Raw genomic sequence first — 21505 nt, 5'->3', positions numbered from 1 at the left:
AGTGTGGATGTACTAGTTCTACTTCGTGTGTAGGAATGAATTTCTGCTCTTCTTGCTTAAGGAAGATTGACCCATTTGTATCCAGGCAATGAAAAGCTTCTTCAAACGACTATAGCTTGGCTAAGTGTAAAACAAAGCAAATATTAAGAGATATGCCATATTTTCAAGTCAGAGTATTCTTGAGAAAACACTCTGTTCTATCTATGTATGTAGTTGTCATTTCCTAGGAATATTTGTATATAAAAGAAACAGGTTTCCTCAAGTGTCCTTTATGAGGCATTCACTAATCCCAATCTTTTCCTCATTCTCCTCTTGCCCATGTTTCCACAGGGTAAATTTATTCGGATTAATTTTGATGTAGCTGGCTACATTGTTGGAGCCAATATAGAGACATGTATCCTACTTGTGTGAGAGTACAAGGATTTGGAAGAGAAGAGTTTGGAAGATACAGCCTGTATACTATTATTTATTCCTAATTAGAGAGGAACCACTGAATCAGCTGTTGAATGATGAGTCAATACATAGGTAAATTCCAGCAGTTGTGTAAATTATTCTAGATGGGCTAACATTGGGATTTAAAGCTATGATACTCCTGCATTCTAGGGAATAGAATCTGAAAATTCGTAAATATGAGATTTAAGTGTGAGGATCCCTGATAGGTTGGAGAGGCATGGAACTCCAGCTCCTGTGAATCCTGATTGATAAGAAGAAGCAGGAGGGTCTTGATTTTTTGGAGGGAGCATATGACCCTAACTGTGAGAATTTCTGACAGATTAGATGGAATGGGGATTCTTGATGGGTTTGAAAGAATATTGATCCTATTTTTCAGGGATTCCTGACAAATTAGAGACAACAAGGAATTCCTGATGAGTTGGAGGGAGCACGTGATTCCAATTTCTGGGATTCCTGGCATATAAGAAGGAAAATGAATTTCTGGTTCTAGAATTTCCTATGGGTTGGAGGGGAGTGTAAGGATGCTGGGAGCCTTAGCCTCTTAGAAGAGTGAGGTTTTGTGGTGAGAAAAAGTTTTGTTCCACATCCTTAATGTTGAGTGTCCCAGATCTCCTGGAGAAATCACGAGCCATTCGTCAAGCCAAGGATGAGCGAACCTTCCACATCTTCTACCAGCTCTTAGTGGGAGCTGGTGAGCATATGAAAGGTAAATGATTCCCTTGCCTTCACCAAGCCACATGGGTTAAATCTTCATTTCTTGATTCTGTTAGGTCATGGGTATTTTGAAGTTGGGGTCTCCCAGTATTTAGAGAGGAGCAGTAAATAAACCTGGAGGTAACAGTTAGGGGTTGAAGATGGAAATGGTTGCACCTCTAGCTTTTCCACCTCTCCTGATAAACCTGGTTGAAAGCACACTGACTGGGAAACAGTGATAATGGCAAAACAAAAATGAACAATCGAGGTATTAATTCCCCCTACTGTAGTGTAGGGGGAATTCCTTGGCATTGTGGATTGACCTGCAAAAGTGTCCTCTTGCCTCAGAGATGCTTTTCTTCTGGGACATTACAGGAGAGCTGCTGCTGGAGCCATTCAATCAATATCGCTTCGTGTCCAATGGGTACCTCCCCATCCCTGGACAGCAGGACAAGGAGATCTTCCATGAGACCATGGAGTCAATGCGCATCATGGGCTTTTCCCATGAGGAGATACACTGTGAGTATTTCTCCATAAAGGAGCTAAAATCTCTCCAGCTCAGCATTCTTGCTTGACAGAACAAGCTAGATATCTCTTGTCTGCAAGCAGAGCATGTGATGGAGACATCCATGGCCCCTTTGTCCTTGAGTATCTGGTGGCACAAAACATGCAGTTCTGGCCAATATGGGCTGATAGTATCAACCGACCATTTGTTTGCCATAATAGGGTCTGAAAAACCATTTAGATGCTGGTGTAGTGCTGATGAGGCTGCTTTCACACTGGGACACTTTAAACATACTGAGATAATTGCTTTTCAATGAAAATGATAGTTTTCATTGTACTTTTTCTCCAACACAACCAACAATGCCAATCCACATAGTGAAAGGGAAAATACAGTGGCCAAGTGTGTTTTTGGAGGTAATGTCTGTGAAGATGCAGGTTCAAGAAGGTAGGGGTGATTGCCAGAGCTTTAAATGTTACTTTTAAGGGTTAACACTCTATAAGGAGCTAAACAGACTGGCGTTAAATATATTTGATTTGATTTGACTGGCAGTACACACCAGCGTGGGGACGGCATGGCATATGCACGTTGACTGTCCCCACGCTGGTGTCATGCTGTGCACCCAACTGCATAACGGGGTGCGTCACAGTGCTCTGTTAGCACAGCATTTATACATGCTGCACTAAAGGAACACCGAAAAGCCGCCACCACGGCAGCAAGGGCACCTTTTTGCCAGCGCTAAAAGGAGTGACATTTTGCCATTTGTTTTAGTGCTGGCAAAGCACTGGATTGAGGCAATGGGGTGCGGTTGCTGTGGCCCTGATCTGATGCTGAAAGGGGCGGCAGGATGCCACTTCAAAGGAGTGGTCTGTCGAGCCTCTTAATCTCCGCTAGCTGTTAAATTGGAGTCTAAAAGGCAATACTTATAAGCTTGGGGAATCCCACTTACCTGCCATATACCTCAGCCTTGTAAAGCTGGCAAAACGTTTCAGTTTCATTATAATTCCTCCCTTTTTGTTCAGCATGAAGGGTTTACCTCCTCCTCTGTTTCTGAATTTAAAGAAAATGAAGAGAACCAATGGGAGGCGAAATGGGGGTTGTAAGTATAAAGGAGAAAGGAGTGGCATTGCAGCACCAAGGGGACTTACACCAGTGCTATTCTTCAGTGTTTTTGTCTTTAAAAAAAGGAAAAGAAATTGGAATAAACGAGCTTCCAAAAGTGGAAGGGGAAAAAGCAGGGTGAACATTATTTTGTTAACTGTGTTGCCTGAATGATCAGTAAAAAGGAAGTGAACAAAGAATCTGAATACCTTCAACGTCTTCTCACTGCTTTTTCATATTTTTTCCCTGTTCCTGGAAAATTCTCTGCAAAACACACAAGCTGCACAGTGTCTTAGAAGCCTTAGAAGCCATCCGTCAGGGAACACCCTTAGTGTGAAGGCATCCACAGCAAGGAACCAGGAGGTTTCTCATGTGGATTGAGTCTTTGCAATGAACTCGTGAAGTGACTATAGGCACCGCCCCCCCCTTAACTACTTGCCATATAATGATGGTAATACTTACAGAATTGCTACATTATATTATGATCCTTATACTTGAAGTGCTTGGAATAATCCAAACTGCTTTATAAATGCTACACATCAGTTCTGGTACAGGTCCATGTAACATCTTGTTGCAGTGAGTTTCACAGGTTAATGGGCTATATAGCAAAGTGTTGTCTCCTTATATCTGGTATGGATCCACTGGTTGATCCTTTTTCACTGAATGACTTTGAATATTTGCGTATGTAAAGAGTGGGGATGGGGTTGAGAGAGAGTGTGGTTTGGTTCTAAAGATGTGCCTGTGTCATCTTCTCCACCAGGCATGTTACGGATGGTCTCAGCTGTGCTGCAATTTGGCAACATTGTCTTCCGAAAAGAGAGGAACACAGATCAGGCCTCCATGCCTGATAACACAGGTATTGCAGTGGTGTGTGTGTTCTGTATATGTGTCATCACTGATTGATAGAGATATGGGGTCTGTGAAGGACTTAGCTGTATTCAGAGTTTATATCTGCTTCTTTGGTTAAGACTCTGCTCCAGAAGATTGAGTTACAGCAGATGACCAAACAAATGCTGGTTTAACTTCCCCGTTTGTTTCAATTTTGTCCTGTCTTAAATGGAAATTCTGCACCACTATAATAAGTGTTTTAAAGTGCAGAGAATTATCAACTCAAGGATCATATTAAAGTTGCGCCTTCTTTTGTGTCTGATATGGCATTCTGTCAAGTACTTTGATGGTAAGTCTGGCCATTTGGGCAAGACACAACTGGCCCAATGTTTTGGACTAACATCAACCTGCACAGCTTATATAGCTGTTTCCTCACCTGAACTGGCAGATGCAATCTTGTAAATTTTTGCTTGAAAGAATTGAATAGCTTGGGGGGGGGGGGGGAGGTTGCCAGTAGAGGGATGGACTAACCAAAAACTTTTGTTGGGTCATTCTGTTTTCTCTTCAGCTGCTCAAAAACTCTGCCACCTCCTGGGCATGAATGTTACTGAATTCACACGTGCCATACTTACCCCACGCATAAAAGTTGGCCGAGACTACGTACAGAAGGCACAGACAAAGGAGCAGGTTGGTGGTGATAATGACAGCAGCTGAAATTTTGGTGGGTGGGCAGGTGGGCAGGAAGAGGAAGTTTGCCTATGTATTGAGGGTTTGACAGAGTAAGTCAAGCTAAGTCCAGTTCAATTCCCGCCTCTTCATTCCTTCCCAGGCTGATTTTGCTGTTGAAGCGTTGGCCAAAGCCACTTATGAGCGGCTCTTCCGCTGGCTGGTGCATCGGATCAACAGGGCACTGGACCGTACTAAGCGTCAGGGGGCATCCTTCATAGGCATTCTGGACATTGCAGGCTTTGAAATCTTTCAGGTGAGAAAAGACCTGCTAGCTAGGAGATCAGCTTTTTGTTTTCATGGATAACATAAGTTCATCTTTACATTCTCTTCTACCATTTTTGTATCCTTTCCTTTGTTTCTTCCATCCCGCCTAGTCACTACTGTTTACTTATGATGTCTGAAAAGGAAAGTTATTCTTATTATGCTTCCTGACAGAGGCTCTACCCCTTCAGTGCATGCATGAAAAGCTGAAATTCAGCAGGTACAACTTGATATGACATGATGCCACCACCTCTTGTCTCCTGTAAAAGATGCAACATTGCTGCTAGGAATTAAGCTTGTTTTATATCTGTCTTAGAATCTGAACTGGTTATTTCTCCACTTTATTATATGGTCCAGGTATTACATGGCCCTCAAACTCTGTGTGTGCTTGCCAGAGGTGTTTAGTTGGTCCCTACTGGAAGTAGGCCACACTGACTTGTAAAAAACAATTCTTACAATAATTGATTCTTTACTAGTATATGGCCCCTTTCAGCTTTGATGGCATTTACTCTACAATTTGGATAGCCAAATTGATTCCATACTACACCAGATTGGAGAGTAAAGCCATTGAGTCGAAGGTTCTGTTGAATATTTTCTGAGTGCTGCAAAACTCATTTTGCTTAACCGGCCATAAAGATTTGATCCCTTTCTAGGACAGATGAATATTTGGTGTTCTTCATAGGAGCAAGATGTTGATTTATGTTTCAATCAATATAGACATTAAGAATAAAGCAAATTCATATGTGTAAAATCAAAACAGTAGTAATCCATCAGAAACAACCAATAATTATTAGTCAATAGTGTTCACTGCTGTCCATTAGTCAAGCAGTGTTCACTGCTGTCCATGGAGAGGGAGCTCAGTGGGATCTCCTTAGGGAAGAGATTCATCAGTTGTGGGGCCACCACAGAGAAAGGCTTGCTCTGCTGAGCTATCAATTTTGATACCTTCCTGTAAAGAAAGTACACAATCCACCTAATTTTAACACATAAAGATCCTTGTGTTAATTTGATAAGGCACTCCCCCTCTTGAATGTTGACCTCTTACATAACATTAATTCCACCCTTCTCCCCTTCCCATCCACAGCTGAATTCCTTTGAACAGCTCTGTATCAATTACACCAATGAAAAGCTCCAGCAGCTTTTCAATCATACCATGTTCGTACTAGAGCAAGAAGAATACCAACGAGAAGGCATTGAATGGAACTTCATTGACTTTGGCCTGGACCTCCAGCCCTGCATTGATCTCATTGAGAGACCGGTAAGCAAGCTTGGCAGTCAAAAGAGGAAGATACAAGGTGCCAGAGTTATTTAGGGAAAGATCAAAGCTTATGCGGAAACAGGTTTCTTCCTCAAGGTTCTGAAAATTTTCCTCCACCCCACAGTACTAGAAGCCAGAAAGCTGATGATCAGCTTTAAGAATGCTGTAATCTCTGATATTTTGCCCACACAAAAGGCACAACGAGGTGGTAGAATGGAATGTATTATTTCAGACTGCAGATCAGGAATTGCATTTCTTGCTTGTCTTGTTTTTGACCTTTGCAAGTAGAAAACTATGCAGTAAGGAGTAAACTGAGTGAGAATCTCTTTCCCTAATGAGCTTTTTTCTTTTTTCTTTTTTCTTTCCACAAAAAGCTTTAACTTCTTTTTTTTTAACATGAGGGAACCAATCAGCAATGCTTCTCCCTATGGCAGTCTGAAATGGCTCTGCCAGCTATGCCATCCTGTGATTTTTCCCATTCTCTTCCCATGTGTAGCAGAGACACTTGTTGTTTAGCACTGAGTGTGTGGATTTAGTCAGTGGTGAGCATTTAAGAATGTGTATACATGCCTTCAAATCACCTGTTGACTTTTGGCAACTCATGAATTTCATAGGGTTTTCTTAGCCAAAGAATACTCAGAAATGGATTTGCCAGTTCCTTCCTCTAAAATATAGCCCATAGTACCTGGTATTTGTTGGCAGTCTCCTTTCCAAATACTGACCAGGCTGATCCTGCTTAGCTTCCAAGATCAGATAGGATCTGTTATACTGACCTTATCCTTGAACAGTTATTACTCTTGATTTTTGTTTGGGAGGAGGAGATGGCCTTCTGTTGCAATCCTATACTTTGCTTAGAGCAGAGGTGGATAAAGTGTGGCCTGCAAGCCCTCAGACTTCATCACTGAGTGTTCTGACTTGTACCTTGCTCTTTCCTAGGCAAATCCCCCAGGGGTGCTGGCCTTGTTAGATGAGGAATGTTGGTTCCCTAAAGCTACTGACAAAAGCTTTGTGGAAAAAGTTATTCAGGAGCAGGGAACCCATCCGAAATTTCAGAAGCCCCGGCAGCTGCGGGACAAAGCTGACTTCTGCATCATCCATTATGCTGGCAGGGTAGGTTGCACTCCTTTTCCCTGGCTCCATCTGTGTTCCACTATCACTTGAGGTTTCTGTCCCTAAGAGGAAAAGCATTACCGTTTCATTTTAGGTTTTCCAGCAGCTAAAAGAATGCAAGCGTCCAGTGCTGGCTTCAAACTTTGGGCTATGTCTTCCATCATCCTCAACCAGCATGACCAGAGGCCAAGGATAATGGAATTTGTAGTCCAACAGCATCTGGGGATTTAAGGTTGAGAAACTGTGGTTCTTTGAGCTAAGAAAAGTGTATAAGAGGTTCTATGTGGAGGAATGATGAAAGAAGTCTGTATTGAGGGACTGTTCACATCCCTTCACTTACACTTATCTGTTCTGCCCGTGTGTGTGTGCGTGTGTGTGTGTGTGTGTGTGTATGTTTTGCTGTAGCACCCCAAATTTTAGCCAGCATGATGTAACCATATCTAATTTTATCAGAGGCCATGCTGGCTGAGGATTCTGGAAGCTACAGGCCAAAAAAATAACTTGCTCCAGCTCCGTACAAGGCTGCATTACATCACATTCCTTGATGTCCAGGTCTTTTTTGTCTTCATCCTCGCACCCTTTTTTTTCTTTGAAAGGTGGACTACAAAGCAGATGAGTGGCTCATGAAGAACATGGACCCTCTGAATGACAATGTGGCTACCCTTCTCCACCAGAGTGCCGACAAGTTCACAGCAGAACTTTGGAAAGATGGTAGGGTGTTTACCAAGACCGGTGAGAGAGAAGTTATTGCCTAGCTTGAATCTGAGTTTATATATCTTAATTAACAACTGTTGGATGATAACAAGGTGGCATGTAGATCTTAATGCTTCTTATCATAACTCAGGGGGGAATGCTTGAAACCTCTCTATAGCTGTTTGGTACTAACCACTTTGCTATTTGCTCTTTCTGTCTTTTCTCCTTGACCTGTGTCTTCTGTCCCATAATGGATGGCTTTGTGAAACCTCACTTTCCCCTCTCCATCCCTGCCTCTCTCATCCTGTCCTGTCTCCAGAGATCCAGAATATACAGAAGGTTTATTTCTTTGACAGCTATGCCGTGGCACCTCAGGGTCCAGTAGAAAGTACGTTTCTCCCACAAACAAAAATACACATTTCCCATACAGATTGAGAGAAAGGTGTATTTATACATTGGAGACAGGAGATTGGTGGTGGGCGGAATATACCTGTTCACCTCAATTTTCTATTTTCTGAGCAGCCAGTTGCTGGAAGTAAGGTATTGCAAGTAAGAACATCACCTATAGTGTGTGATTTTTTCAGAAGTAACGGTGTTATTACTTGAAAGTGGCACGACAACTAGTATTGGCATTTTAAAAAAACTGTAGTGTAATGAGCAATGTCTACCTGTTACTTCAGAATTTTTTTGAGAGGCAGAGTCACTTTGGGAGATTTTGGGCCATTAGTATTTATTTTTTTAATGAAGTATCAAGTCAACTATGGAGGAATGCATTACTTATTTAAATTAATGCTCCATGGTCTGCTAACAATACAATCCTGTGCACATTTCTTCTGAAGCACATCCCATGTGTTGAATAGGGTTTGCTCCCCAGTCATTTTGTTTGAGGAATGGAGCTTTACTGTCTCTTTGTACTCAACTGCTCAGCCCAGTGCTTTTTTGTCTCTTGGTGCCTCTGAGCTAGTAGTAGCCTAAAGGTCTATGTTACTTCTGCCTCTAAAGGCCCAGTGTGACAGATCAGAGCAAATCAGTTACGAAGCTAGAGAACACCGCTTGCTACTATATACATAACCTTGTTTTCACCTGCTTTCTGCCTGTACTCTAACTGTGGAAATTAAGAATCGGGAGGAGTGGGCGGTGATTGTGCTGAAACCTTGAAAGACCTTTCTTTGAAGTCCCCAAGAGTTGGATTCTCTGGATATCCTTCATTTGTTCCAACCTTACAGTTTCTAAATATCTCATAACTGGGTTGAGAAATACACACTCCAGGTTATTTCTGTTCTCTCAGAAAAGACTAGTGGAATGTGGGATGGTTGTACTGGAAGTTGGGAAAAAGTGGAAGAAAGGAATCCCAGTTTATGTCAGTGCAGGGGGAGGGAAAGGATGAATGTACTAGCTGTGATGGCTGTTTGATTTTTTAAAAAATCCCTTTTCCTGCACTCTAGTGGACCGGATTGTAGGTCTGGACCAAGTGAGCGGGATGGGAGATCTCGCCTTCGGCACCTCGTACAAGACAAAGAAAGGAATGTTCCGGACTGTGGGGCAGCTTTATAAAGAGTCTCTCTCTAAACTCATGTCAACCCTGCGCAACACCAACCCCAATTTTGTGCGCTGCATTATACCCAACCATGAGAAAAGAGTGAGTGTTTCATGTGGTGGATGCTTTGGGGCCTGCGGGGCAGGGTATGGTGAGTGAGAAATCAGGATTTGAAGCTGTCACAAAAGATGTTGACTGACATATTTGACACTGTAGGGAGAAGATCCTTCTTTCAAGTCAGAAGGTCCAAGGCTCTTCTTGAGAGAAAGGAAGGATACATCAATGTTTGTTTTTTTTACTTGACTGTGTTCTTTGATAATGACTATGTTATTTGATAAGGAAGATCCCTCTTGGGGGCTATGAGGTTTTTCACTTATCCCCGACCTCTGCCACCAAATGTGAGGGTTTCCACTATTCCCTCCGCTGCCACCAACTTTGATGGCTTTCACTTATCTCCTATTCTGCTACCAATGTGAGAACCTCCTCTTGTCCCACCACTATAGCATAAAATGTGAAAACCTTTAGATGCCCTCCTAGTTCCTGTGCAAGATTTTATTCAACTTACCTCCTCACCAGACACCACCACCCTGCATTAATCGCTGCCACCATTAACTCCATGTCTGAACTCAAGTTTTCTGACATGTAGTGTTCTCAGAGACTCAAGTGTATAGCAGAAAAATAATCCTTTATTAAGCAGAAATTGAACATGTCATCACAGATTACTTATTTAATACATATATGTCATGACTGATGGTTAATACGCATCTCTTATTCTCTTCCTCACTCATATCCTAATTAACCATAACCCTGACTGTAATTTTCCTCTATTTCTGAGCTGACTAACTCACATAGAATCGTAGAGTTGGAAGAGACCACAAGGACCATGTAGTCCAAGCCCCTGCCATGTAGTAATATACAATCAAGGCACTCCCGACAGATGGCCATCCAGCCTCTGTTTAAAAACCTCCAAAGAAGGAGACTCCACCACACACAGAGGCAGTGTATTCCACTGTCAAACAGCTTTTAACACCAGGAAGTTCCTCCTAATGTTTAGGTGGATTCTTTTTTCCTGTAGTTTGAATTCATGGCTCTGTTTCCTAGTCTCTGGAGCAGCAGAAAACAAGTTTGCTCCATCTTCAGTATGATGCCCTTTCAGATATTTAAACATGGCTATCATGTCACCTCTTATCCCTCTCTTCTCTAGGCTAAACATACCCAGCTTCCTAAACTGCCCCTCATAGGAAATGGCTTGCAGACTTCACCACTCAAACTCCTAAATCCCACTAACTAATTCCTAAACTCATCTCCAACCAACTCTCATACATCAGCCTTTTCACAACTCCTGAGACAATGAGCCAATAGCCACTCACTCCCAACTTTAATTCTCTTCCCCACTTCCAAGAGATCCTTACCTTATGACATATTCTAACAGTGCTTACATTACTGTAGCCTTTCACACTACACTATTATAGCACCATGATTCCAGTTGAACTACCATGGCTGCATCCTATGGAATTCTGGAGTTTTCTGTCTGAAATTCTAAATATCCCTCCCTAAATTGCAAAACACTGGATTCCATAGGATGTAGCTAGGTCAGTTAAAGTGGAATCATAGCAGTATAAAGTGTGTAATCTGAAAGGGCCCCAGGTATCCTTTATGCCCTGAGGAGAAACTTTGAGTTTGTGTTAGGGAGCTGTTTGGATAGCTTGGTTATACGAGAAGAGACAGGGGGCTTTTTTCTCACTACACAGGTATAACACTTTGATTCTACTTTAGCTACTCTATCTCTAACATGTGGAAGGGCAGTATGCCATGATAATTAAATTGGAATCCTAGGACTTTTACTTTCATAAAATACTGGAATTTTCTACCAGAGAACCCTGATGACTAACAAACTACTAATCCTAGGATTCCATACAATGGGGCCATGGCAATTGAAGTGGAATTATAGTTGTATGGTGTGAAAGGGCCCAGGAAATATGAGGGGAGGAAGGCATGGCTGTACAAGGGAGTGCTGCACGACTCATTAAGGACATAGAAGTAGCCAGATGGTCTAGTGGCAAGAGGGTTGGACTTTGACTAGGGAGGACTGAGTTCAAATCCCCACTCAGTCATGACATTCTTGGGGGATTAGGCAAGTATTTTTTTCATTTTTTTTTGTGAATATAAAATGAAAAGTAACCCCCCCACCCACATGCTCCTCTTAGTCCTTTCAAGGATGGGAAGCAGGTAACCGAGAGAGAGAGAGAGAAGATGGGGAATTGTGGCTAGTGCTGGATTTGGGCAATCAAGACACCATCTACCTCTTGAGAATGAGCAGATTTCAATTTTCTGAAGTGTCCATTGATAGGCCTTGGTTCTCCTGGCTTCTGTTACAGGCTGGAAAACTGGAACCACATCTCGTATTGGACCAACTGCGCTGCAATGGGGTCTTGGAAGGAATCCGCATTTGCCGCCAAGGGTTCCCCAACCGCATCATCTTTCAGGAATTTCGTCAGAGGTATCAAATGATTGACCTTGTTAGGGGATGATGATGTGCATCTGGGTATGTTCTTCTATTATCTAGGGTCAGTTCTGTCTGTAGTAACATTCTTTGTTGCTTCTAATTGATTCTTCTCACAGGCCAGCAGGTTACTGCAATGTCCAGTTTATGCACTGTGTTAACTTTTTTGTTCCTTTGTATTTTCCTGACAGGTATGAGATCCTGACACCAAACGCCATTCCAAAAGGGTTCATGGATGGAAAACAGGCCTGTGAACGTATGGTATGTGTGATTCAATTGTAAAGATGGCAGAAAATGGCAGTGTGGCTCCAAATTAGTCCACTTCCAGAAAACTATAGAGAACTAGTGATACCATTTCTCTTCTGTCCTCACAGATCAAGGCCTTGGAACTGGACCCCAACCTCTACCGCATTGGCCAGAGTAAGATCTTCTTCCGGGCTGGTGTTTTGGCTCACCTGGAGGAGGAACGGGACCTGAAGATTACAGATATTATAGTGTCTTTCCAGGCAGCTGCCAGGGGATACTTGGCCCGCAAGTGAGTACTGAAATGTTAATGGGGGTGAATTGAATTGCCAGCACATAGTTTAAAACAGGGTTATGTGTCATGAAGCCTTCCAGAAGTTGTTGAATGGCAACTAATGAAGTCAAGAAAGACTTCAAATAACAAGAACCTCAACAAAAGAGTAACATACAATAATGGAGAAAACACACTCACACAGTAAACAAAATGTTCAAAAGACTAACGTGAGTATAATCAAATTGAATATTACCACCAAAAGACAGAGTGTATGTCTTCAACTAAGAATGCAAAATGAAAGGAAGCTTGTATAAGACATTGTCATACTTGTATACTAACAGTAGCAGAAATCCCAGTTTCTAGAAAGTAAATTAAATGTTGTAAACATCTGTTCAAGCTGTGAGACATAATTTTAAATCTAAACTTGATGGTATTATACCATCTGTTTAAACAGGTTTACTTCAGTTAACAAAGTAGATGTGTTTCGGAGCTTTGTTTCTTTAATAGAAACTTTGGTACCATTCTTTCCCAGGTCTAGCTTTTTGCATTATTTACTGAAGACATGCTGCTGCAACCTAACACTGAAAGTCTGTTTTTCTCCAGCCCTTCTTCACCATCTTCCCAGTGCTGATGTTTTATAAAACTTCCAACTAGACAGACAACAAAAAGGGCAGTCTCCTGTAAAAGAATTTTAGTTGCATCTGCAGAAATAGTCCAGACTGACACTGCTTTAACTGCCATGGCTGAATGCAACAGAATTTTTGGATTTGTTATTTAGCCTTCTGTATCAGAGAGCTCTGGTGCCACAACAAACTACAAATCTTAGGATTCCATAGCATTGGGCCATGGCAGTTAAAGCAGTGTCAAACTGCATTATATCTGCAGTGCAGGTGAAGCCTTTGTAAAAAAGAGCTTCCTTGTCAAAATCTTTGTAAACTGAGGTATGCTTGTACATAAAAAAGCCCTCTTCCACTGGTGCATTTTGCTGAGGGAAAGGGGAAGCAGCTACATCATCAGAGAATGTACACAAAACTCCAGCTAAGTTTCCTAACCACAGCTTACCCATATGGTGCTAACTGGGAGGCTCTTCTTTCTTTCCTCTCAGGGCTTTCATGAAAAAGCAGCAGCAAATGAGTGCTTTGAAGGTCATGCAGCGCAACTGTGCAGCCTACCTCAAGTTGCGCCACTGGCAGTGGTGGCGTCTGTTCACCAAAGTGAGTCAAAACAGGTGTACATTTTTCTGTGACAAGGTTCTTTCAGCTTGTAATTGATTGCACAAAAGATAACTGGCTTCTCTCCAGGGCTTGGAAATGTCGTTTTTCAAAATTATAACTCATAGAACTCCCAGTCAGTATGGCTACTGGCCATGTTGACAAACGAATTCTGGGAGTTGTAGTATGAAAAGTAATTTTCCTTTGCTCAGTTGCTACTACTGTAGTGCTGAGGTATTGTCAAAGAGCACAGGACAACTTTGGAGACCCAAAAAACAAAGGCCTGTGTTGTGCCTGTCGGTTCTGTTTCTGTTTATTATTGAGATAGAACATTTTTGCCACAATCGTTCTGTGTTCCAGAGTCTTTGCCTTCAAGTTTTCAATCTAAAAGACCAATCAGAAGAGAAAAAGCAATTGGATGAGAGAGGGGGAAGCAAATGTAGGCACTGCATCTTAGTTTCAGTGTTCATTCTGGTGGGAAGTGAGTTCCTGTCAACTGCTCTTTCTCCAGCCAATAGATGAAGACATATTAGTCTCCCCTTTGCCATGAATCTTCAACCTGATGGCAGAAACCTTCAGTCCCAGGGTGCTTCGTATTCTTTATGACAGGGAAAGGCAGTAAAACAGGCTATTCTGTGAGACCCCTAGTCCTGCTGCTTTAAATGAATCAAACGAATGAATAAAATCAAATAAATCAAATAAACCAAGTCCTCATGACTGGAGGGAAAAGCTTGTGCAGTGCCTAATAAAGAGTCCAGTGTCTAAGGTACAGTCTTGGCATAGCTCTTTGCCTCTCTACAATTTCTTGTTGCCTTCCTTATCCATTATGGTCATGGGTTCAGTATACTAGATGATTCCTAATCCCTTCTTAGTGTGTCTGTTAACATCGTCTTTCCTTTTTCCCCCCTCAGGTGAAGCCTCTGCTACAAGTGACACGCCAGGATGAGGTAATGCAAGCAAAGGCTCTGGAGCTGCAAAAGGTGCAAGAAAAACACACAAAAACCCAACTGGACCTCAAGGAACTAGAGAACAAATACCAGCAGGTGAGAAGAAAGAGTGGGACCAGAACTGGAAAAAACACCTTTTTTGGACTTCAGCTCTTACTGTCCCCCAGCCAGCATCACCAGAAGAGTAACTCTGAATGGAACCTTGTTGTCTACTACTATCTGTCACACCTCCTGCACACACACAGTCTTACTCTATTTCCAGTTGAAACTGTTGCATTTCTTGCCATCTTTCACCTCAACACAGTGAATTGTCCTTGCTAACTTTCCCTAACTTTCTTGAGAAGCAAAGCTAAGAAAAGGCTAGATATTGGTCGTTTTACTTTTTTGGATTACAACTCTCAGAATCCTCCAGTCAGCATGGCTGGGGAGGGTGCTTGATATTGTAGTTCAAAAGTTATCCCCCAACTACTAGAAAACTTTTTTACCATAAGATTTTAAGCTCTATCTTGTATTACCTTTATTGTAAGCTGCATTGGAGAAAGGTGAGATATAAATTAAATTAATATTTAAAGGATACTGAAGGATTTCTGTGGTTTACTAGATGTGGTAGGGCAGCACTGGGGTAGCCTGTTACATTCTAATACCCTCAAATTAGAGATTCTAGAGATCTCACGCCTCTCCCTCTTTGATCCCAATTGCCTGGCAGCTTTCAGAAGAGAAGGCCATTCTGGCTGAGCAGCTGCAGGCTGAGACAGAGCTCTTTGCTGAAGCTGAGGAGATGCGGGCACGGCTGGCAGCTCGGAAGCAAGAGCTGGAGGATATTCTGCATGAGCTCGAGTCCCGAGTGGAGGAAGAAGAAGAGCGATGCCAGCAGCTGCAGGGGGACAAGAAGAAAATGCAGCAGCACATCCAGGTGTGAAGCTTGGGTGGGTGAGGCAGAGTGGTGAGAGAGAGTGCTAAGAGGTGAAGACACCTTTCATTTTCTTGCTGAAAGAATGTTTTGCTTAGCTTTGTAAGTTTGTGGCAACAATTGCCTTTTCTTATGTGTAACTTGTGTGTGCGTGTAGAGTATACCCAGCCTTGGTCATTAACAGAACAGTCATTTTGTGGAATAGGTGGTGGCATTAAACTACTGGAGCCCCCTGCCTAGAAGGGCCCACAAAACAACATTATTGATTTATAACCCACCTTTTCTGCAAGATTAGCCTCAAGGGGGTTCACAGATTAAAATAATTTTCATTCCTTTTTAAAAGGAAAATACCTTTATTAAGGAGACAGCAAAGGAGACTTCAGCTGGAGTGCCTGCCAGTTCTTCCTCTTTTAAAGCAGACTTCATCCCCACCCAGACTTAGAATTACCAGTCTTTGGGGAATCTCTGACACTTTCTGACTTTTTTGATCTCTCTTCTAGGACCTTGAAGAGCAGTTGGAAGAGGAGGAGGCTGCCCGGCAGAAGCTTCAGCTAGAGAAAGTGAGCACAGAAGCCAAGCTGAAAAAAATGGAGGAGGACTTGCTGGTGCTTGAAGATCAAAATTCGAAGCTGCACAAAGTGAGTGTGGACCCTCCCTATGTCTCACGACCATCCCCAAATCACAGAGTAGAATGCATACTCAGAGGGGGTGTTCAAGTGTATGCCTCATATGCTGCAGCCAATCCTTTCTAAAGAGCAAACCTTTTGGTCATTAAACCAGTACATCTAAGGCAATATGATGTGGTGGATTGGCAGTCTCCCCCCCCCCCCCCCAGTGTGCCAGGGACTAATAACATGTTTGTCCCCATTGACTGTAACTTTTTGTTTCCCCTCCTGTAAACTCTTTGCAGTCTGGCAGCCAGTGGCTTATAGACTGGTACCATTTAATTAAATATCACCTTAAGTAGCACTTATCTAAATTGTGAGCAGCCCTCAAAGCCTGGGGGGAAACCCCTACCCACCCACTATATTCTTTTGCTGACCAGCAATCACCAGCATCTGGACCAGGATTACTGAGGGATGCGAGATGCTTTAAAACACATACCACAATCTACCCAAGATCTCATTTAGGATTGTGGAAGGTTTGGAAAGAAACTTTAAACTCTCTCCTCCTTGCAGAGTCCCACCATTTTATCACTATATCCCTACAAGCAGGGAAGCAGAACTTTCCAAACTCCTTCAAGCTGCAATGGGGAACAGTGGATGTGGACCTGATCCCTCTGTGGCCCTGCAGTTGAGTACCTTGGATCTAAACTGCTTGTGAGGAGGGCCTGTTGTGCCCTATAGGCATCTGTAAATCTTCAACAATAGGGATGCTCAGGTTTCCTGGGGAAATGAAAATAGCAACTGAAGTTTAATTTACCATTCCCTCCCCTGCCCTCCAGCTTTGTGTGCCCTCCAGATTTTTCTTAGGCAAGGAATACTCAGAGGTGGTTTTGCCAGTTCTTTAATCTAAATTATAGCCTTTGTTGACAGCCTCCCATCCAGGTACTAAGCAGAGCTGACCTTGCTTAGTTTCCAAGATCAGACAGGATCTGGTGCCTTTAGGGTATTTACTATGCTCATTTATCTCTCTCACTATTGCCTTCATCAGGAGAGGAAGCTGATGGAGGAACGTCTCTCAGAGTTCACTTCGCACATGGCAGAGGAGGAGGAGAAAGTGAAAAGCCTCTCCAAGCTGCGCAATAAATATGAAGCAGTCATCGCTGACATGGAAGGTGTGTCAAGAAATAGGGCCATTCCCACATTTTTCTCCTGGTAGTTCTGACATTGGGTAGTTTACTTTCTGTTCTGACAGAAATTGCAAGCTGTTTAGTAGGAATTGGCACTGTGGAGGAGGCAATGTTCTCCCCCACAACTAATCTCCCTTCTCTAACACACTATCTGACTGCCTCTCAGCCCCAGTCGCCATGCAGAACATAGAGAATAAGTTGAGTGGGACCATAGTTGCAGCATGGAAAGGTTCCTTTTGGAGAGTTTACATTTCTTAGGATTTTCCACGCATGTGCTCCTTGGGGATTCTGAGAGGTGTAATATAAAAAAGTAACATTTCCAAGCTGTGGCCTGTAGTTTAGTGGTGGGGCATGTACATGACCTCCAAAAAACATTCAGCTTTCCTGTGGTTCTCTATTCAAAGGTTCTCTGTTAGGAGGACTGCAGAATGGACCCTTCCTGGAGATCCAGAAGTGCTACTGTCATCTGGCATAGACCAGGGGCAGAGAACCTTTTGTTCTCCAGATATTGATGAACTGCTACTCCTGTCATGCTTCACCATTGTCTGAGTTGGGTTGGGCTGATGGGAAATGAGAGTTCAGCATTGCCATTGAAGGACCGCAACTTCCCAAGTTGTAGAATAAATCAGTTTAGAAGGAGGAATTTCAGATCTGATATAAGACAGCTTTATGGATTGTTTATTCCATGTTGTCCTTGAAGTCTCTCCCAAGACTGGGGCAGATGTGTTCTGTTATTTAGTCTGACTTTCTTATTTGTTCTCCACCATTCCACCCTCCAGATCGTCTAAAGAAGGAAGAAAAAGGGCGCCAGGAACTGGAGAAGTTGAAGCGCAAACTTGACGGGGAGGCAGGTGACCTGCAGGAGCAGGTGGTAGAGCTGCAGCAACAGCTGGAGGAACTCCGCCAAGCACTGGCAAGGAAGGAGGCTGAGCTGCAGGCAGCCCTGGCTAGGTAAGTGAGCCAAGCCCTGTGGGAAATGACAGCAGGATTCAGACCTGTATTTGTCCTTGTTGAGAGCTACAGGATGGGAGAGGTGCCCCAGTGTCTAAAAGAGTCCCTCCTAGTGTCTAAAAGAAGGAGTCTTTGTCCTTCCAGATGTTTTGAATTATAGGTCCTGCAATCTCTTACTATTAGCTATGACAAGTGTTGCTGAGAGGAATGGTGGGCCAGAATATCACAGATTCCTTGTGTCTGTTCTCTTTGATATCTGAAAGGTTTGACCTGTTGATAGTCTTTAATTATTTTGCACGTTTAGCACAGCTGAATCCTTGTGCAGCAGACAAGCAAATGTGATAGGTCCCAAGGTCAGTATTATGACCATGTGATCCTCTGTGGGATATGTAGACCTCCAAATCATAAAACAAGCACACCAGAAATTGCAGAATGTCCACTGTCAATTCTGAAACATGGGTATTTTATTGATGTTACCCTTCTGAAGGGTTACTCTCACAATCCATTTAAACAGTGAATTGTTGCTTCTGGAGTTCTCCCTTTTTTGGCCCAGAAAAGGCTGTCTAGGAAGTCTGGAGGTATTGTAGGCCATAAAAACAACCTTGGGCAGGGACACATGCAACTCCTGGACCACAGTAGTGCATCTCTGTTGTATAGAGATTAGGCAAATAACAGTCATTCCCATAAGGTATAGTTCTTGAAAATCAAAGGTTGGAAAAGTTACAATTTGTAATACACACCCACAATCCCCTGCCACAGCTCAGAAAGGTCTGGGAAATGTTGTCCCAAAAAGCAACTTATCAAAGCTTTAGATAAAGACCAGGGGATAATATGCTGAAATTAAACTAGATGCAAAAGTGTTCATGTAATTAATTGCATGAATGGCTTTCTAAAAGTGAATGGCTTTGTAAAATAAATGGCAGGTATGCGGGGAAGGGAATTCATTCTCTAGAAAGAAGCCATGTGTATTTAAGTTTATCATAATACAGCTTTGGGTTAGATTCAGGGGACACAATGTTTCCTCTGCACCTGTTATGGCACCTTCCAAAGACATTTTGCTCTCCTTCCCTTCCCTTCCGGATACTATGTGCCACTAGCTTCCCTCCCCCTTTCCCCTGGGCCCTGCCTCGGCCTCCCCTCAGCATGGCCCTCTTGCTCCTCTGACCTTTCTTGCCCACCTTGCAGAGTGGAAGACGAATCAGCGCAGAAGAATGCGGTGTTGAAGTCCCTGCGGGAGCTTCAAGCCCAGCTGGCTGAACTGCAGGAGGACTTGGAGTCTGAGAAGGTGGCCCGTGCCAAGGCCGAGAAGCAGCGGCGTGACCTGGGCGAGGAACTGGAGGCACTGAAGACAGAACTTGAGGACACCCTGGACTCAACGGCCACACAACAAGAGTTGCGGTAAAGAGCTGTTTCTGCTCAGTGGTGGCCTCACCTAAGTGGTCACCACCTCCTGGATCATGAGATCTGGATAAATGAACTGCTCTCATTCTTCCCCAGGAATCAATAGGACCCCCTCTCTCCAAGTGGATACCATCTACATAGCCCCTTACCCTCAGTGACCTCTCTGTCCTTTCTCTCTCCCTCTTTCTCACAGGTCAAAGCGGGAGCAGGAAGTAACTGAGCTCAAGAAAACTATTGAGGATGAGGTCAAATTACATGAAGCGCAAGTGCTGGAGATGCGTCAGCGCCACACAAGTGCCCTGGAGGAGCTATCAGAACAATTGGAGCAGTCACGCCGGGTGCGCAGCTGGGCTATTGGGACTCAAGATGCAATGGAAAGAAGGGAGTGGTATTTTGGATGGGGAAGATTTCTGGGAGTTAAGAGTCTAATGGATTAAAGAAAAGTTTGGGGATCCTTTGGCTCTCTAAATTTATTTGTTTAATTAATTCATTTATACAGTCCCTTGCTATCCGCAAGGGGTCTGTTCTGGCCCATCACCACTCTGCGGATAGCAAAAAACATGGGACCTTAAGTCCCATTCTTTTCAATGGACACACATGCATGTGTGCCCATTGAAAAAGCCTGGGCTTGCTGTCTGTGGAAGCTCAGATTTGCGGATGGCAAGTTTCCTGTTGGCACTGGAGTGTTGTATTTCAATTTTCTCCCAAGGTGCCGCTTCCCAAGTCACCTTCGGCCATCATGATAGTTAGGGCCCCTGGGAGTTGAACTCCAAAGTCTTCAGAGGGTCAGAGATTCCCCCTGTCTTGCTCCATGCATAAGGACTGCTGGATTTTGGAGTGGATTGTAGGGATGTGTGAGTAAGATTTAAAGATTCAAAATGTGGGAGAGTGTGTAGTTTGAGCTCCTGAGTCTTCTCTGATACCAGTGTTCAGTTTCAAGCTTGAGTTCAGGAACTATCGTAATTGTTTTTGTAAATGTACTAGGAATTTTCTTTGGTTGGAAAATAGGGTTAAAATATCTTTAAATAAATGGAGGAAGTGTTTGAATTCACCAACACAATCCTGAGCAGATTTCCTCTGAACTAAGTCATCTCGAATTTCAGTAGGACTCACTCAAAAGTATGGTTTGTTTAGGATTGTGGCCTTCATAGGCTTAATAAATGGGGAGGCCCTTAGAGCTAGGACATTGTAAAATCTCACTTCCATCTCTCTGTTGTTGCCAGTTCAAGGGTAACTTGGAGAAAACCAAGCAAGCTCTAGAAGGGGAAAATGCGGAGATGCAAAAGGAGGTGAAACTTCTGCAAGCAGCCAAGCTAGAGTCAGAGCAGCGGCGCAAGAAACTGGAGGGCCAAGTCCAAGAGCTGCAGCTCCGAGCTGCTGAAAGTGAAAGAACCAAGACTGAGCTGGTTGAGAGGCTGGCGAAGCTGCAGGTGAGTGTGGAGGCGTGAGAGAGGGAGAAGTGCCGTTAGAAAGCAGTTGCACTTCAGACTGCCTTTTCCTACACCCTAAACATCTTTTCCAGGTTCTTAAGTAATCTTGTCTATTGTATTTTTGATTCCTGTATATCCATAAATGCTGCTTTAATGAATTTGCACTAAACTAGCTCTCTGATTTTTATGGATTTGCACAGTTTTCATTACTCTGATTTTATCTTACACATATCTGTATAATTAACAGTGCTGCAAATACTGTGATTTTTAGGTGAATTATCTTAATAGAAAATTAAACTTATTAAGGTGTAACATTCTGAATCAATCTGAGGTCCTTTTGTGCATGATAGATGCATGTAATACAATTATTATTGTAACCCCAGCTTTCCATTTGTGAGAGGCTGATATTCAATTTTCTCCGATGCATTTTGACTTCATTTTTGGTTTGTCTTTGGCCATCTGCTGGAAACAGAATGAGCTCGATGGAGTCTCTGGTACCCTGGGAAGTGCTGAGTCCAAGACCATAAAGCTTGCCAAAGACCTCGCCAGTGTGGAATCCCACCTGCAAGATACTCAGGTATGCGACAAACATAAAACCACGGGAGAAAGTTGAACACTGTGGAAAGATATATACTTTGTATAGGAAGGGATGCAGTATTTACTTTTTTTCTCTCAGAG

The 21505-nt window shown here is 43.1% G+C and overlaps 1 protein-coding gene across 13 annotated transcripts in view; it reads left to right on the top strand.

Moving 5' to 3' along the window:
* LOC149303734 (myosin-10-like) overlaps nucleotides 1-21505 on the top strand; it is a 70662-nt gene that overhangs the window by 27786 nt on the left and 21371 nt on the right. For 4 of the 13 annotated variants that reach the window (XM_089480002.1, XM_089479995.1, XM_089479994.1 and 1 more), the window contains 24 exons: nucleotides 331-394; nucleotides 1061-1159; nucleotides 1522-1665; nucleotides 3510-3605; nucleotides 4146-4264; nucleotides 4407-4559; nucleotides 5652-5825; nucleotides 6762-6935; nucleotides 7532-7646; nucleotides 7948-8016; nucleotides 9074-9267; nucleotides 11544-11665; nucleotides 11860-11929; nucleotides 12043-12203; nucleotides 13291-13399; nucleotides 14308-14439; nucleotides 15050-15256; nucleotides 15754-15891; nucleotides 16907-17030; nucleotides 17825-17996; nucleotides 19182-19394; nucleotides 19591-19735; nucleotides 20621-20827; nucleotides 21300-21404. In XM_089480002.1, coding sequence (XP_089336128.1) covers nucleotides 331-394; nucleotides 1061-1159; nucleotides 1522-1665; nucleotides 3510-3605; nucleotides 4146-4264; nucleotides 4407-4559; nucleotides 5652-5825; nucleotides 6762-6935; nucleotides 7532-7646; nucleotides 7948-8016; nucleotides 9074-9267; nucleotides 11544-11665; nucleotides 11860-11929; nucleotides 12043-12203; nucleotides 13291-13399; nucleotides 14308-14439; nucleotides 15050-15256; nucleotides 15754-15891; nucleotides 16907-17030; nucleotides 17825-17996; nucleotides 19182-19394; nucleotides 19591-19735; nucleotides 20621-20827; nucleotides 21300-21404 — 3306 coding nt within the window. Of the gene's footprint in view, nucleotides 1-330; nucleotides 395-430; nucleotides 526-1060; nucleotides 1160-1521; nucleotides 1666-3509; nucleotides 3606-4145; nucleotides 4265-4406; nucleotides 4560-5651; nucleotides 5826-6761; nucleotides 6936-7531; nucleotides 7668-7947; nucleotides 8017-9073; nucleotides 9268-11543; nucleotides 11666-11859; nucleotides 11930-12042; nucleotides 12204-13290; nucleotides 13400-14307; nucleotides 14440-15049; nucleotides 15257-15753; nucleotides 15892-16906; nucleotides 17031-17824; nucleotides 17997-19181; nucleotides 19395-19590; nucleotides 19736-20620; nucleotides 20828-21299; nucleotides 21405-21505 lie in introns of those variants that run through there. The other 9 variants (XM_089480000.1, XM_089479999.1, XM_089479998.1 and 6 more) reach the window with 4 other exon arrangements.

Source organism: Sceloporus occidentalis, unplaced genomic scaffold, assembly GCF_023333645.1.
Source record: "Sceloporus occidentalis isolate IW3139 unplaced genomic scaffold, rSceOcc1.0.p SCAF_14, whole genome shotgun sequence".
Taxonomy (NCBI): Eukaryota; Metazoa; Chordata; class Lepidosauria; order Squamata; family Phrynosomatidae; genus Sceloporus; species Sceloporus occidentalis.
The sequence above is the reverse complement of the archived record's forward strand: the minus strand, read 5'-3'. Positions and strand labels throughout refer to the sequence as shown.